Source organism: Nanorana parkeri, unplaced genomic scaffold (genome assembly GCF_000935625.1).
Source record: "Nanorana parkeri isolate BGI_ZX_2015 unplaced genomic scaffold, ASM93562v1 scaffold896, whole genome shotgun sequence".
Taxonomy (NCBI): domain Eukaryota; kingdom Metazoa; phylum Chordata; class Amphibia; order Anura; family Dicroglossidae; genus Nanorana; species Nanorana parkeri.
This window is the reverse complement of record NW_017307164.1, coordinates 668,409-684,245: the sequence shown is the minus strand read 5'-3', so window position 1 is coordinate 684,245 and position 15,837 is coordinate 668,409. Positions and strand designations below refer to the sequence as shown.

General features: G+C 43.8%; 1 protein-coding gene across 1 annotated transcript in view; it reads right to left on the bottom strand.

Moving 5' to 3' along the window:
• The window catches only part of FOLH1B (folate hydrolase 1B), a 48,358-nt gene extending 33,262 nt beyond the window's left edge, over window positions 1-15,096 (bottom strand). The window contains 3 exon segments of the mRNA XM_018565863.1: window positions 3,007-3,193; window positions 11,190-11,298; window positions 14,837-15,096. Coding sequence (XP_018421365.1) covers window positions 3,007-3,193; window positions 11,190-11,298; window positions 14,837-14,960 — 420 coding nt within the window. The 5' untranslated portion in view covers window positions 14,961-15,096.
• Between the last annotated feature and the right edge of the window lie 741 nt (window positions 15,097-15,837).

Genomic DNA, 15,837 nt, shown 5'->3' with positions numbered 1-15,837 from the left:
CCCCCGCAATACCCTCTGTCCGGTGCGGTCGGAAAAAATAGTGCAGGCATTGATGTGCCACACGTTGTGGTGCATGCAATCGCACTGTGGGTGGTTGGGGGGGGGTTGGAGGCTGCGGTGCCATTGATAATAATTAATAATGGCACCGCCACGTCCCCTCCCACCCCAGAACACAGGGAGGCCTGCTTTATGGGATCCAATGCATTCTGGCCACTAACCGTGCTGGAACGCACTAGATGTGGTGTGAACAAGCCCTTAGGCAGGTTCAGTGGGTATTGTTTCATACTTCCTAAAAATGTGCTTGGCCTGAAAAAGTAAAAACTAATGCAGCCAAATGTAAGGACTGGTAACATTGTTCCATTTTTGTTCTGGGGTTTAATGCTCAGACTTACATTCTCCTGCCCAACCGATTAGTTCAAAACTCTAATGGATAGCCCTATCAACCAATAGGAAAATGCAATAGGCTGAGGAAGGTGGGTCAAAGCAGTCAAAGCCCTAGAGGGGCCTACACTACAGAGAGCTTCCAATGTATTAGTTTTTAAGTCTAAGTTTGCTTTATGTTACATTCATTATAGAGATTTGTTCAGATTGTCCCTAATGCAGCTTTTTATTCTTAGCACCCTAGTTGAGGTTTCTCCTTTGTCTCCTACTTATGTTATTGGAATGTTAATTAGAAAATATGCCCGCTTTGCATTTTATGTTTAATGGAACTTGGTGAAATCAAAAAAAGAGACTTTCAGACCTTGTCCAGCCGCTATCCATCAACGTGGCTAAATCTATCGTCTGCATTTATCTCTCTGCTGATTAATTGTGAAAGTCACATTTAAAAAGGTCAATAGAACAACCGCATCAGTTGAAGAAATGATCATAGGAAAAGTTAACTGTTCTGATGTTTGGCTCATGAAGCGTCGGGTGAATGTCCCACTCTTCTCTTAAAGCAGAACTCCGGGGAAAACAATTCTTAACCCTTGCAGTAGGGCTACCCCTGCGCTGCAAAGGTTAAGTGCTCATTTGTGTATAGGTTTAAAAAAAAATGTATACTCACCCGTTCCTCGGAGCGGTCTGTCTGTTAGACCGTGTCCCTTGAGCCTCTCTTCCCCTCCGCTGCAGCTGTCTAAGGATCCTTGAGTCATCATGTTTTATAGACAGTATATTTGGTGTGAGGATACCAAGGGACAGGCCATTGCTGCAGTGAAGTAGCAGACAGGCTGGAGGGAGTGCTGTCAGCTGGCTGGCTCCGAGGACCGGGTGAGTATAACTTTTTTTTAACCTAGACACAAATGAGCATTTAACTTTTGCAGTATGGGGCTAGCCCCACTGCAAGGGTTAAGAATTGTTTTCCCCAGAGATCTACTTTAATAAAACAAAGCATACAAATTAAAGGAGAACTATGAGGCGAGTGCTTTTCACTCACCTCATAGTTCTAGCCGACCTGTGACAATGAGACTGTCACAGGTCGGCTCAGTAGATCGGGAGGTGAGCGAACACATACCGCCGTTCGCTCACCCCTCGATCCTGTCACGGCTCTCTGCTGTGACAGGGGAGGGGCGGTATAATGCGGCGTCTCAGTATACCGCGAGCTGTAGCTTGCGGTATACTGAGCTCAGGGTGATGGGAGGACGCTAGTTTGTGTCCTCCCGTTACCCTAAGGAGAACTATGGGGAAAAGACTTAACCCCATAGTTCTCCTTTAATGGTGGAGAGTGTTTGGCTTTCTATTTTCTGTGTGTATGTATAGTAATAGGTAGGGATGCACAGATACCGATACTAGTATTGGTGCTGATGCAGAGTATTTGGGCGAGTACTCGACCAAATGCTCTGATGCCTAGCCCGATACTTCCGGTATCAGGAAGCCGGGGAGCAAGTCATTGCAAGCTGACCGGCTTCCTGATTGGCCGGGAAGCCGGCTCCATGCTCCCTCGTCCCGCTATATACTGAGCTTTGGGCCACGGGAGGAGGTTAGTATATGTGCTCCTGTGACTCTAAAGAGAACTATGGGATAAAGAGGTTACCCCATAGTTCTCTTAACTGTACATCCAGAACTGCTGGTGTATACTACCGATAGAGCCTAATATTATAGAGCCATTCATTCCAAGCTGCATACAGCTATGGCCATGCAGTGCATAAAACCATGGCTTCTATAGAGTAGGGCTTGGAGATCAACAAGAAAACACAAAAGTCTATGCTGAGAAAGAACTAAGAGAGTTTAAAATCCCCACAGAACTAATGCGTAGCACAGTACTGCCTTCTTAGAACAGAAGGTATTCGTATGTTTCATTTCAGCACATATGACAAAAATAAGATGATTATTCCTCATTTCAGGATAGTAAGTGAAAATTGTTCCTTCTCCTCACCATAACATTCCGCGTTATACTTTTATACAATAAAAAAAAGGCACATTTCTAAAGCACAGTGATGCATATAGCCCTCTCCTGGTTGTAGAAGTCAAAAGAAAGCTATTCAAATGAATAGGAGTGAGGGGAAAAAAAAAGTAATGTGAACGACCTCTCCTTTAAATCACAAAGTTTGTTTGCCAGATTAAGCAGAAAGTACTCAATGTCTGACCATAGGCTCCACACCATGGCCTGTATTTTATGAATGGGCTGTAAAATGCAGGCCATTGTGTGGACTAACTTTGCGATGTATAGGAATATGCACTACATTATAAATGTGTTATTGGGCAAAGTTGCTGAAAACAGATTGGTTACTACCAATTACTGCACCGTTGCCCTTTGGCACATCAGCCTCATGCATAAAAGTATTTGTAGGAAGAATATTTGTTGGGATCTTTCCCACAACCTGCCTGCTACAAAGCCAGCAGTGGCAACTTGTATGTAGAATACAGATCTCTGGATTGGTGGCATGGATGAAAGTCTAATGCATATTGTCACACTTACTCTGCCCTGATCTACAAATGTAGCATGACTGTCCTACTTCTGGAGTTCTCCTATTTAAATGAAGAGTTTTATAGCTATAATGTTTTACTCCGTCTTCCTGTGCATTTTACCTCTGCGCCTTGTTCATCAATAATGGCGATATAGTTGGGATTTGTGTCATTTGGGTATGACAAGAGAATGTCATAGAATGCTAATTCCACTTTATCCAGTCCGTATTCTCTCCACTGGGCTTGGATTTGCTTGGCTAGAAGCAAGTTCTCCTCCGTACCGGCTAAGTGGGGAACTTGGGTGAAATTGCTGCAAAAAAAAAAAAGGAAGAAGTAGTTATTGGCTGCACACCAGAATTATTTAAAGTGAAAATTATTATTATTTAATACCATCATCTCCTGTAGCATAAAATAAAAGTTACAAAAATAGCATAAAAGGGTGGAAACTAGAGAACATACAAATGCTCCCAGTGACCAGTAAAATCAGTTGTATAGAAATGAGACATATAAGAGATTGCAATCAGTTTTATAGAATAAAACAAACGTGAAATTACAAATTTAGAGCGATGTGAAGAAGGGCATTAAAGAGGCAAAACAAATGACCAGAGCCTAGAAGTAAAAGGTTTTTTTTTTTCTGTCTGGTCAGATTTTAAAGCTAAATTTTAAATGGATATAAAAAAAACAAAAACACAGGATATGATCCAATCACCTACAAATCAGCTTTCAGACTGGAAGATGGAGGGGTAAGATTGGGAGCCAATTAGATGTGCTGCATGCAAATATGCTGACAAAGAACAAGCTAATAGGAGAAAAGAGCAGGGTGAGCAGGGAAGTAACCTCATAAGTCTTCCACTGCTCTTTCACTGTCCAGCCAATAGGCTGGGGAGAAGGCACAGCTTTATTCCTTCTAGAGTCAGCAACTGTGGCAGGGTTTGCCAGAAATCTCATCCCCCGTTGTGTGTTATGGTCTTTGGAGGAAGCCACAGCTACAACACAGCAGTGTGTAACCTAGCACAGTGAGGCCGGAGCTACAACAGCCTCTAACTTGAAGTCAGAGGCTTGAGCTCTGCGGATGGTTTGGACCAATGGCAAAGCGCCATGGGTCAAAGCCGTCCAATAACAAAAAAAAACAAACAACATCAATGGCATTCATCTAGATGCCTCATCAGTGATGAGTAAGTGAGGGAAAGGGAGTCTCCTCTCTGTCTCCTCCACCCATAGCTTGGTGACCAGGCTGGTGGCAGGCTGGGGGGGTACCTCAACTACCACTGAACTCACCGCACGTCCCTGCTTAAAGGACAACTATGAAGTGAGTGAAAATCACCCAGCCTCATAGTTCGAGCTGACGTGTGACAATTAAACTGTCACACGTCGGCTCAATAGATCCGGGAGTGAACACATACCGTCGCTCGCTCACTTCTCGATCCTGTCCCTGCAGAGAGCCGTGACTGTCACTCACAGTACCCTACAGGGATTCCCTCCCTCTCCTGTCCAATCCTCCAGCGCTGACTGGCGAAACAGACGGGTGAGGGGGCGGGTACAGCTGGCTCTGCCTCTAGATAGGCAGAGCCAGCTGTCAATCACGAAGCTGGGTGGATCTCGACAGTAAGGTCGGGATCCATCCCGGCTGCGGCGGTCTCAGTATACCGTGAGCTGTAGCTTGCGGTATACTGAGCATTGGGTCATGGGAGGACGCTAGTTTGTGTCCTCCCGTGACCCTGGGGAGAACTATGAGGAAAAAACACTGACCCCATAGTTCTCCTTTAAGATTAAAAAAAATCCTTTCTGCATGGTATGCGTGGATTCCACATTGGTTTACATACACTTTAAATGTTGAAATGTTCTCAATGTAATGAAAAGTTTGGGTGTCATTAAAAGACTTTCCCCCCAAAAGTGTTTTATTTCATTTTAAGACTTTAAAGAAAACTCAGGTACCTACGTATCATATAGTTGTTTTCCAAAACAAGAAAATTGTCCTCATTTTAGTAAAAATATATCAGCATCTTCAAAAAAAGATCAGATAAATAGGAGCTCCTTGCTGAGATTTCAGTAGCACCTTTGACCCACGCCTGCTGTTAGTAGAGATGCCTATTATTCATTCCCAAAAAGGACCCTCGTTTATTAGTAAAGGACAACTAACGGCATTATACGTGCTCTGACCTCAGAATAAGGTTGCATTGCTTAATAATATATTCATTTTACCCAGCTCATTTACAAACATTAATTGCCAGTCTGGTTCGGTTAGTCATCAACTGCGTGACGGTTAATAAATACAGCTAAGGTGACTTGACTCACATGGAATAGAACGTTACTGGTAATTATGAGATATTAGGAGATTTTCTTTCATTACACATAACAGGCGCAGATGCAAGAATTATATTTATTTCCTATTGTGTATTCTAATCATTTCCTGACATCCTTGTAAAAATGTTTTTCTTTATCAAAAAGTAACTATGGAAACATTTTTATAACAATAATAGCATAACTGCAACCAATTTTCTTTTTTTTAGTTTTTATATAGGATGGGGAACAGTTTAAAAGGGGAAGTTCAGGTAGAATAAAATATATTCTCCCCGATGATTAGAACTGGCATGACATGTTGCAGCTGCCCCACGCTCTAATGGATCAACAAGAAAAAAAACCGCTAGATTTCCCCCATCCACTCTTACAACATGGATGTTATGGAGAAGAAAAGGAGAGGGAGTTATTCTGTAGTCATGTTCTAGAGTGACAACACTGCTCCTCCACAAATACAGTATGGAAAGCATTGTCATCTAGGATAGGATGTGTGTTACTGGCAGGATCACCGGGTGAAAAATAAAAAGCAAAAAAAAAGAAATGAAAAAATTAAAAAAAAAACTTATGTATCCACCTCATCTAAGGACTGGTAAGCTGAAATATATAAAAATGTTTGGGTTTAAGAAGGCTATAAAAAGGAAGATGGCATAATTTGCTCACAGGGTGTAAGCGATTTAGAGATACAGCAGACCACACAACTGCTATGAGGTTCAGCCACACAAAAGTAAGTGCAGTCAAGGCCGGCACGAAACTAGGCAAACAAGGCAGCCGCCTGAGGCGTGCTGCCACCTAGGGCAAGTAGCTGGTCTTGCCTAGGGCATGTGGGTGCAAGTAGCTGGTCTTGCCTAGGGCGCAAAATAGTCCAGCAACGGCCCTGAGTGCAGTCTACCTGAAAAATGATTCATCCAATTTCCCAAGGGCAATTATTGTATATACAGTTCTTCATCCGATTGCTTATAATGCATTTGAGCATTTTGAGAGTGTTGGTTATTGCTTTACAATAGAAGCTATGACAAGTGTGAGAGACCAAGACTTGAAATCAGTAGAGACCAAATTACCATTTAAAAAAGGAAAAAACATGAAACAATTGACAAGCACACATTACTTTTGGCATCTTTAATTTATGGGGAAAAACCATCCCGATTGCTCCATATTTGTGCACCAATGGTCTGCCAGGCACTCCTGCGACTGCTAGGGTTGCCACCTTTTCTTCAAGTGAAACCAGAACACTCTAGCACCGCGCTCGGCTATTTTTGCGGGGGGAGAATATAGAGGAGAGGGTGAGGAGAGGCAGCTAGGGGAGGGAGTAAGGAGCCAGCTACAGAGAGCTACAAAACCCAGCAATACATTATACAGCAATACAAAATAATGTGAAGCTACATACTCTGTGCTGTTCTGGGTTGGAGCCCTGATGTCTTCAGGTGGCCTGGTGGTTTGTGCCGGCTGTACGACACTCGGGTGGGCTATGCGACACTCGGTGCTGTCTGGTCCATGGTGTCTCACCAGGCGGACCTCAGGCGGGCAGCACCATGTCAGGGAGCCGGTGTGTCGAATTATGTTCTCCTTTAAAACTTTGTTCCCCCCGCTGCTCGGCTATTTGTGTAACCCCGCCAATTCATGCCTCTTCAGCTGCATAGGGATCTGGCTGGGCACCCGGACACAACAAAACCAGACTGTCTGAGTGAAAACCGGATGGGTGGCAACCCTAGCGACTGCCCATCCTCTTCGAGTTTGCATGCCTCTGATCATAGAGGCAGACCTGGGCCTGGACCAGTCTAATGAAGTCCTAAGTAGACATGTGGTTCAGTGTTGAGTCCTCCATCTTGATTCCAGTGTGCTGTGTGACAGGCGGAGGTCCTCCCTCCATGCTGTGTAAACCGCGCGGTTATCACTAATAAAAAACGCACATGCATGTGCACAATTTCAATACTAGGCTATGGGACTGAAACCAAGCTGGATCCGCCTCAAAGTAGCTCCTGCATTTTTTTTTTTAGATAAGTTAAGCATCTGGAATCAAATTTACTTCCATTCTTGACACCTACAGTATGTAGTAGATACGGTAGCAATGCTATGTTTTTGTTTCCTAAAGAGAGCTTCACTTTTAACTTCACAAAGTTACAAAGCTTCACAAAAGTTATATGTCTCTTTTGTCCAATAAAAATCACACAGCATACTGATCCTCCATTCCGCAAATGCTGGACATACAACTGCTGAAGTGGTTGTTCAGAATATTTATACAGAAGTAAAATCTTTTTCAAATGATTAATTAAAACCGCGACAACCTGTCAAATCATTATGTACTTGAATCATCAAGTTCTATTCATCACATTCAGGAAATTATCACAAAATGTTTCATTTTATATCTTGTTTACCTGGCAAAAGGACAAGGCAATTATTTCATTTGTTGGTGCTCCGGAGTGCAGGTTGTCTGACCTCTTCTGGGCCTCACACAAGTGGTTTGCTCAAGAGGATACTATTGTCAACATTGTCATAAAGTAATTACAGTCAATAAGTTTTTTAGCTTTGGATATCCTGGGAACAGTTTAAAACCACTTCCAGAGTTTTATTAATGACTGGTTCCCTTTTAGGAGATTTTCCCTCACTTCCTTTCCAAGTGACTACAGTCACAGGTTGAGGAACAGCGGTTAAGATCCCAAACATATATGGAGACAGCAGTGAGAACTTAAAGTAGAAATTGCTAGGAATGGTGCTGTACCAAAACCAAATGAGAAGATACAAAGCCATCAGCAATCCACATAGATGTGTTTCACATATTTACTGTAAAAACAGCATCAAACAGTCAAAGGAAACTAATGTTTTGGGCCCTTCTGATTACAAATAACTCAATCCTAAATGAAATAATTTGATTTGGATGAAAAAGAGCAGCGTTCAAATGCTCCCCAACCCCTGTCAAGGCCATAAAGAGGGGGATGAAACATGAAAGATCCTTGTAAAATGAAAAAATAGGTGTACTTTAATCTTACTCTCTAGTACTTTCCAAGCAACACAATCTTATTCATATCAGTCCCGGACCATCAAAATCCAGTAGACTATTGTCCTGGCAACAGAAAAACAAGCATACAATAGAACCTTGGTTCTCAATTGGTGGGTCGTGACCCAAAAGTGGGTTGTGATCCCGTGCTCAGTGCATCGCCGCATGCCTTCCACTTTTCTAGGTGAGAGGCTTCTCAGCCTCCTTTTAGTGCAGCATTGTCCATTCTCACACTGAGCAGCCATTCCAAATATGCTGCCCAGTACAGAGTGCCGACTTGGTACTAGAATCTAGCAACACCCATGCTCCAAGGGCTTGATAAATTCCAACAGCTGCAAAAAAAAAAAAAAAAGAAGAAGGACAACCACTGCTTGTAGAGGCAAAGGAACTATGTTAACAGACATAGGAACAGCTAGTAAATCTATGTTTCTTGGGGGATCTGCTGTGTTTCAGATTCATGAGATCGTTAATGCTTCCCTGCACATTATGCCAACTGAAGAACCGTTGTGATGCATTTCTTGGTCAAAATGTGAAGGAATTAAAATCAGTTTTAGTTTGTATATTGTCCATACTGTGGCAGCAGGCTGATAAAAACGTCTGGGTCTAGCCAGGATGGCAGAGTATATGCCAGGTTCAGGTGTTCTACTAAAAGGTTGCCCTCTAGGGGGAAGTGCTGAGAGGGCTGGAGGCTTGGAGGTAACAAGCCCAGCTGAAGATAACTGGCTTGTTAGGGCTTCTACAAGAACTCCCAGCCTCCTAAGAAAGGAGCTCCACCCTGGAACCAGACTGTGTGTCTGGTGGACTGGGAAGCAGACCACCTGTGTGGCAATCCGCCTGTGTGGCAAAAGAGCCAGCCTGTGTGGCAGTCCTCCTATGTGGCAAAAGGAAAAAGGACAAGCCGGTGTGGCTAGCGTTTTGGATACAGCCTGTGTGGCCAGACGTTTTTTTTTAACCACTTCCGGGCCGGCCGTAGTAAAAAAAAACGGCCGGCCCGGAGCTCTGTAGATCTGAGTGAGCGTCTTTAGACGTCCGCTCAGACACGCCCCCGCGGGAATCGGCCGAAATGTAAAAACAGGCAGCGATGCCGGTTACCATACAAGCGATCCGCTGTAGAGCCGGCGGATCGCGTGTATGGGGTACCGATCGGTTCCCCCCCCTGCCGTTGTCCCACTGATCCCAGGCTCCGCTGTGCCCGGTGTGAGCCCGGGATCAGCAGGTCGCCTGTGTCACAGGGGATCAGAGGGAGCTCGGTACACGAGCACCCTCCGGTCCCCTCTCCTCTGTCAGAATGCGGAAGTGTTGTATATTACATCACTTCCGCATTCTTGTGTCATTCTCCAGCTTCAGATGCTGGAGAGAAGCTGATGAAGCAGATCTCTGCTTCATCAGCTTCTTCAGGGGGGTCCTAGGTGACATTAGGGGTCTTGGAGACCCCTGATGTCTCCATAAAGAGGACCTGTCACATATTTTGCTATCACATGGGGGCTAATAAAAACCCCCTATGTGATAGCAATAAAGTTTAGTAAAAAAAAAAGAAAAAAAAGGAAAACAAAATTTAAGTCCCCCCTCAAAAAAAAGTTACACATAAAAAAACAAAAAATTTTTTAAAAGTCCCCACCCATACATACACGCATGCAAACATGCGTCGGGGCGCATACGTGTAAAAAAAGACGATTGCGCCCATTACGCCGCACATGTTACATATTGCCGCAAACGTTGCAGTGAGAGCAATAAGTCTAGGGCCATCAATCACTGACAACACTAAACTGATGAGCGGTAAAAGCTTTTAAAGTGTCGCCCAAGGCCAATTTTGGGTATGGTAGTTTTCTGCGATTTAGCGGGTGCGCGCAATTTTAAAGCTTGACATGTTTGGTGTCTATTTACCCGACGTGACCCTGACTTTTATATTTTACCAAAAAACTGGGTAATAATAAATGTTTCCTAACATAATGTAAAAAAAAACACTTGTTTTTCAAAATTTTCTGTAATTTTTCCTAATTATAGTAAAAAATAAAAACCCCAGTGGTGATTAAATACCACCAAAATAAAGCTCTATCTGTCCCCAAAAAATGGTATAAAATTAATTTCAGTACAGCGTTGCATGACGGAATAAACTTCAGTCAAAGAATCGCAGCGCTGAATACTGAAAAATGGCCTGGCCAGGAAGGGTGTCTAAACACCTGGTCTTGAAGTGGTTAAAGGACTTACCTGAAGTCGGTGAGACGAAAAAAAAAATTTTAAGAAAATTATACTTTGTGTTTGGAAACCCCTGCGAGGGAACACCTGTGTGGACGTTTCTTTCAATTAGAAATTAATAAAAGTGGGCAAAGAAGCCTTCAAAAGTGAAAAGCGAGTGGCGGTGTCCTTAATGTGCTACCGTTTGGCGCGAATCCTCACAATACCCATATAATTTATACAAAGTGGAGACGTGGAGGTGGAGGTGCAGTATATGAAGAGAGGTGTGGCCTTTCTAACAAGTAAGATAAATAGGGCGGGATGCACTAGTCTGTCACACAGAAGTCTTTCCCTAGGTGGATTGGTCCACAGTATGCAAAGTCTTTCCCTAGGTGCATCGGTCTACAGTCTCCAAAATCTTTGCCTAGCTGGATTGGTTCACAGGCTCTAAAGCCTTTCCCTAAGTGGATCGGTCGACATTTTCTAGGGGAGGAGAAGGCTGTAGGGGCAGCGGGACCAGGGCCGGATTTACTCCCCCTGCCACCCCAAGGCCAGGTTCCACAATACGCCCCCCGCGCCGCCAAGCCCCCCTCCCCATCAATTGAGAATGGCAACCAGATGGCAGGGCGGCGGGGGAGGGGATCTCGGCGCTCTGCCGCCCTGAGGCCGGGCCTCGGTGGCCTTGTGGGAAATCTGGGCCTGAGCAGGACACTCGAATTGGTGGAACATAAGGAGAGCATGGCAGGTGTGTGTGAGTAAAGTTTCTTTACATGTGGCTTACTGAAGAAAAATCAACAAGCCAAAACATTGCAATGATGTCACGGTAATTCAGAGGACTTACTGTAGATACTGTTTAATATTTTCCGCCTTCATTTCATCCCAGAATGCTTTTCTCATGCTTTGTACTTCTGGAGTAGCCCTCGAATGTCCAGTGGATTTTGCAAACCATCCTGTTTGGGCAAGACATTTACATATAAAATACAACCACAATAAGATACGATAATGTGTTATTTCCAAAGCCTTATTAAGAAAATGGTACTTGATACATATAATCATAGTGATCATATGTATCAAGTAGCATTTTCTTTAATAATTATTTAATAATGACTTTTCAGTTCAGTCCGTAGCCTTCTAGGAGCTTTACAAACTGCCAAAATATTCAAATATTGCTTCCTTGCAACTATGGCAACAGAACTCCCCCCCATCCCCACCACCCCCCCAAAAAAAAAAATCAAAAAAAAAAATCAAAAAAAAAAAATCACATTTCTTGCTCACGCTTGAGGTAAAATATCAGGAGTGCCCTGCAATAGCCTTAAGTTCAGTGCAGTGTTCCTTTTACTTTTGGTGATATACTGGTAACATCTACAGGGGATGAAGTGTTTCTCTTTCTTCTTACAAGGCTGAAACTGGCCATATAATGCAGAGCAACTCTTCCAATTAGAACTCAGTTTAAAACGGACCTTTGCACTCAAAAATCTAATTCTACCCATGCATCCCTCTATGTATGACGATTAATAATAACATCGACATGTCAGGTGTAAAATGCTGTGATTGTGAAATACTTACACTTGCACAGCATTCACTTCCTGCTTTGAAAGGGCAAAATGACTTCAGCTTGCCAAAGCAATGCACACTTGGATTGCCTTGTCATCAGCAGAGCATTGCTGGGAAATCTCATCTGTAATCTCACGAGATCTAAGGGAAAGGCGTTTCCCTCCCCTGAGAGGATGTGCATGGTCACATGTCCTATATGTGCCAGAAATCCAGGAAGTGAAAGGAGAGCTGGTAATCTGCCCTTAGTTAACATGGCCACTGTCAGAAGACTGGTGAAGAAAAGAGAAATACGCATTTGCCAAATTGAAGTTATTTGCACCTTTCAAAGCAGGAAGTGAATGCTCTGCAAGTGTAAGGGCTTGTTCACACCAAATGCAGACCAGATCGGCATGAGTTTCTGCACACACAGTACAGTGTGTTATACCGCGTTTTGGATGTGTTCCGGGCCGTTTTTGGTAAAAAAAATAAATATATATTTAGTTTAAAATGGGCTTTCAGGGCGTTCCAGGGCGTTTGCATGCGTTTTTTATGCATTTGCCTGCGTTCCAGAGCAGGTAAAATAGGGCTTGCTGCAGTTTTTTTTACATGCTCTGGAACTGAACGCTGCGGTGTGAACTAGAGCCCGAAATACCATTGGAATACATTGGACGTAGTTTTGATCCGGTCTGTAACTGCTCTTCTCCTGGAATGCACTTGGTGTGAACTAGCCCTAAGTATTTCATAATCACAACATTTTACACCTGACATGTCTGTGTTATTATTAAATGTCATAAATAGAGGGATGCATTAGTAGAATTAGATTTTTCTCTTCAATATGTTTTATTAGGTTTTTTGAAATGTAAAACATACAAATATCGGTTAGTAACAGCTGTAGTAGAATTTGATTTTTGAGTGTCCTGTACTTCTTTGGGCACAGGGCGTTTTGTAGTGCGCTCATTCGGCCTGTAATACGCTCAGGTGTGAACCATACCCATAGGAAATAATGGGATTTCGGTGTTTGAGCGTTTTGCAGAGCGTTCGAACGCGCTACAAAACGCCCAGGTGTGAACCATGCCTTAGGGTCCGCTTTGAACATTGATTTGTTTACATTCAGCTTGTCTGCGTTCTGTGCCTTTGGTGTGGTTTACCGGAAAAGCTCACTCCATAAGTATGCATGTAACACAAAGCTGTGCATTACTCTAAGGACCCATTCTGAATGCCGAAGTGCGGCAAAGCGCAACATACAGTATTCCATTACTTTAAATGGCGCCTGTTCACACTTAAACATTGTGTCACCTCATTGTAGCTCGAAAAAGTACATACCAAAATAGCAGTGCCCGACAAACGGATGTAATACTTTATTTTTTTCTACGGTTACACTGCTCATTTGAATGCATTCCCTGACGAACCACAACAGACCAAAAATTGTTCCTGTAGCATTTTTGCTTATGAAGCCCACTGCAATGCAATGTAGTGCCTTATCCTACGTTGTGCTCTGCTGCAACATAAGATCTAGGTAAGGTATTTTGGGGTGTCATTCGCGACAAAAGGTACTGCAGAACAGTGGTGTTAATGAGCCCTAAATTAACCTATATTATGATTGCTATAACGCACTGCACTCCTGAAATCACTGGAGAAACAACCCCTGCATACGTTTAGCCAAGCCTATGGGATTTCACACACAGCCATCTGCATAAACCTAGATCACAGCAGGGCAGAATCGGCCCGCCACAAGATTTTCTCAGGCTCACTAGTCCTGAGCTGTGTTTTAGTAGGAGCGCCAATTCAGCTGGCCACCCTCTTAGGACCCCACACCTCCACCTTTCTCCTCTGTCGCACTTCTCTCCTGGGCTGCAGGTTTCTTCTTGCCCGCACATTTTGTCCTCGGCCGCAGGTTTCCTACACGCCTCTGCCTCTGGTCTCAGCAGCAACTGGTGTATCCAGGACTGATTGTGTGTGAGGACACTACAAGTGTCAGCAGTCCCTGTCCATTTAATGCACCCTCACACACAGGAGTGCCATATAAGTGGCAGGGACTGCTAACACTTGTAGTGCCCTCACACACAGGACACAAGGACAGTCATATTATCATTATATGACAATCCTGGTGTCCTGTGTGTGAGGGCACTACAAGTGTCAGCAGTCCCTGTCCATTTAATGCACCCTCACACACAGGAGTGTCATATAATGGACATGGACTGCTGATAGTTGTAGTGCCCTCACACACAGGATTGTCATATAATGGGCAGGGACTGCTAACACTTGTAGTGCCCTCACACACAGGACACCAGGATTGTCTTATAATGATGATATGACTGTCCTTGTGTCCTGTGTGTGAGGGCACTACAAGTGTCAGCAGTTCCTGCCCATTATATGACAATCCTGGTGTCCTGTGTGTGACACTTGTAGTGCCCTTACACACAAAACACCAGGACCGTCATATAATGATTACTAGGCTCGAGCTTTGCACCGTGGCAAGCAGCATGATTAATTTTTTTCTTTCTTCTTTATGTCCGGCCCCTGATTTTGTTCACAGCCCTCAGCATGTCCCTTTAGTAAGTTTGGATTTGACACGCCTGACCTAGACACCTTCTTTTTTTTGTTCTCCACCCAGGTCTGAAGTATGCTGCCCGCTACACTGTACAGTGCAGACTGCAGACAAGCTGAATGTAAACAAAAGCACCAATTGCACTTGTATGGGCCCATGTCTTTTGGGCATTAAATTACAAACAATGTGATTTAGGGATGGCCTTTGTGCCCATTAATGCTGCATTAGCGTTACACTTTGCACCCATTAACACTGTATAAGTTAACACTTTGTGCCTATTATTGCTGAATAAGTTAACACTTTGTGCCCATGAATGCCGAATTAGTTAACGCTTTGAGATTTTTATAAAATCTAGACAGACAGTCCTTTCTTCGCAGTTATGCAATAGAGTAGCAGTCAATGTTTACCTATGATGAATCCTAAGAGCAGAAATCCGATTGCCCCAACGGCCAGCGTGAAGAGGGTGCGTGAAGTGACCCCTTTGATCCTGGTGCCCACCTCGTAGTCATCGCTGCTCAGCAGTCTCAACATTTTCACTTCTGGCTCTCCGGAGGGTGTTTATACACGGAGGCCTCACACAGGGAGGCAGAGGGGACTGCTTGCCAGCATGTGAAACTCCTGCCAGACCTTGAAAGTTAACAGCTTCCAAAAGAAGTTCACCTAATTAATGCTGGACCCTCCCTTCCTCATAGCCATGCCTGGCTGAGCAGGTCAAAGTTCCCTGAGAAACCTCATGCATAGATTAACTTGCAGAGAAGAAGTTAGTCAAGCTAATTCAATAAAAGCTAACCAAGCAATTTTCAAGGCAAGTTTTTGAGGGATCGGAGCTGGATTCACACTCTGCGTTGCAAAAAGATTTGTCTATTTTGTGCAATGCAGGATTTGCAGCATTTTATAGGCATGCTTTTGCCTGGAAACATAATCTATTTGCTTGTCTTAAATTGGCCATACGTGTAAAGAATTTCCAACAGTGTGGATGGACAAATCTCCACTGCTGGCTATTGCTGGCTCCACGGTTGTCAGAATACCCAAACAGTGACTGCATCTGATTGACATTTTTCCATCCACTTTAGGCTGGCCATACACCGATAAATTTTTTTTGTTCAACCCGGCAATCTGAATGAAAAATATTAACCCGATTCCTCCATCAACACAAGCCGCATGTCGATCGAGGAATCCTGCTGTTTACATTGTAATCTGACAGGTGCCGCCGGCTGCTGTCAGAATAACCGATCAGAGCGGGCAGCTCATTGGCTGCCAGATCTGATCGATCGGAAAAAAAATTCCATCGATCGATTGAAAAAAATGTCTGACAGTCATTTTGGTGTCACCCTCTCTGAAAAGTCGGGCACTTGGTCATGGACCAAGAGCCCGACAGTTTTACGAGAGAGGAGGGGACCCAGCAGCA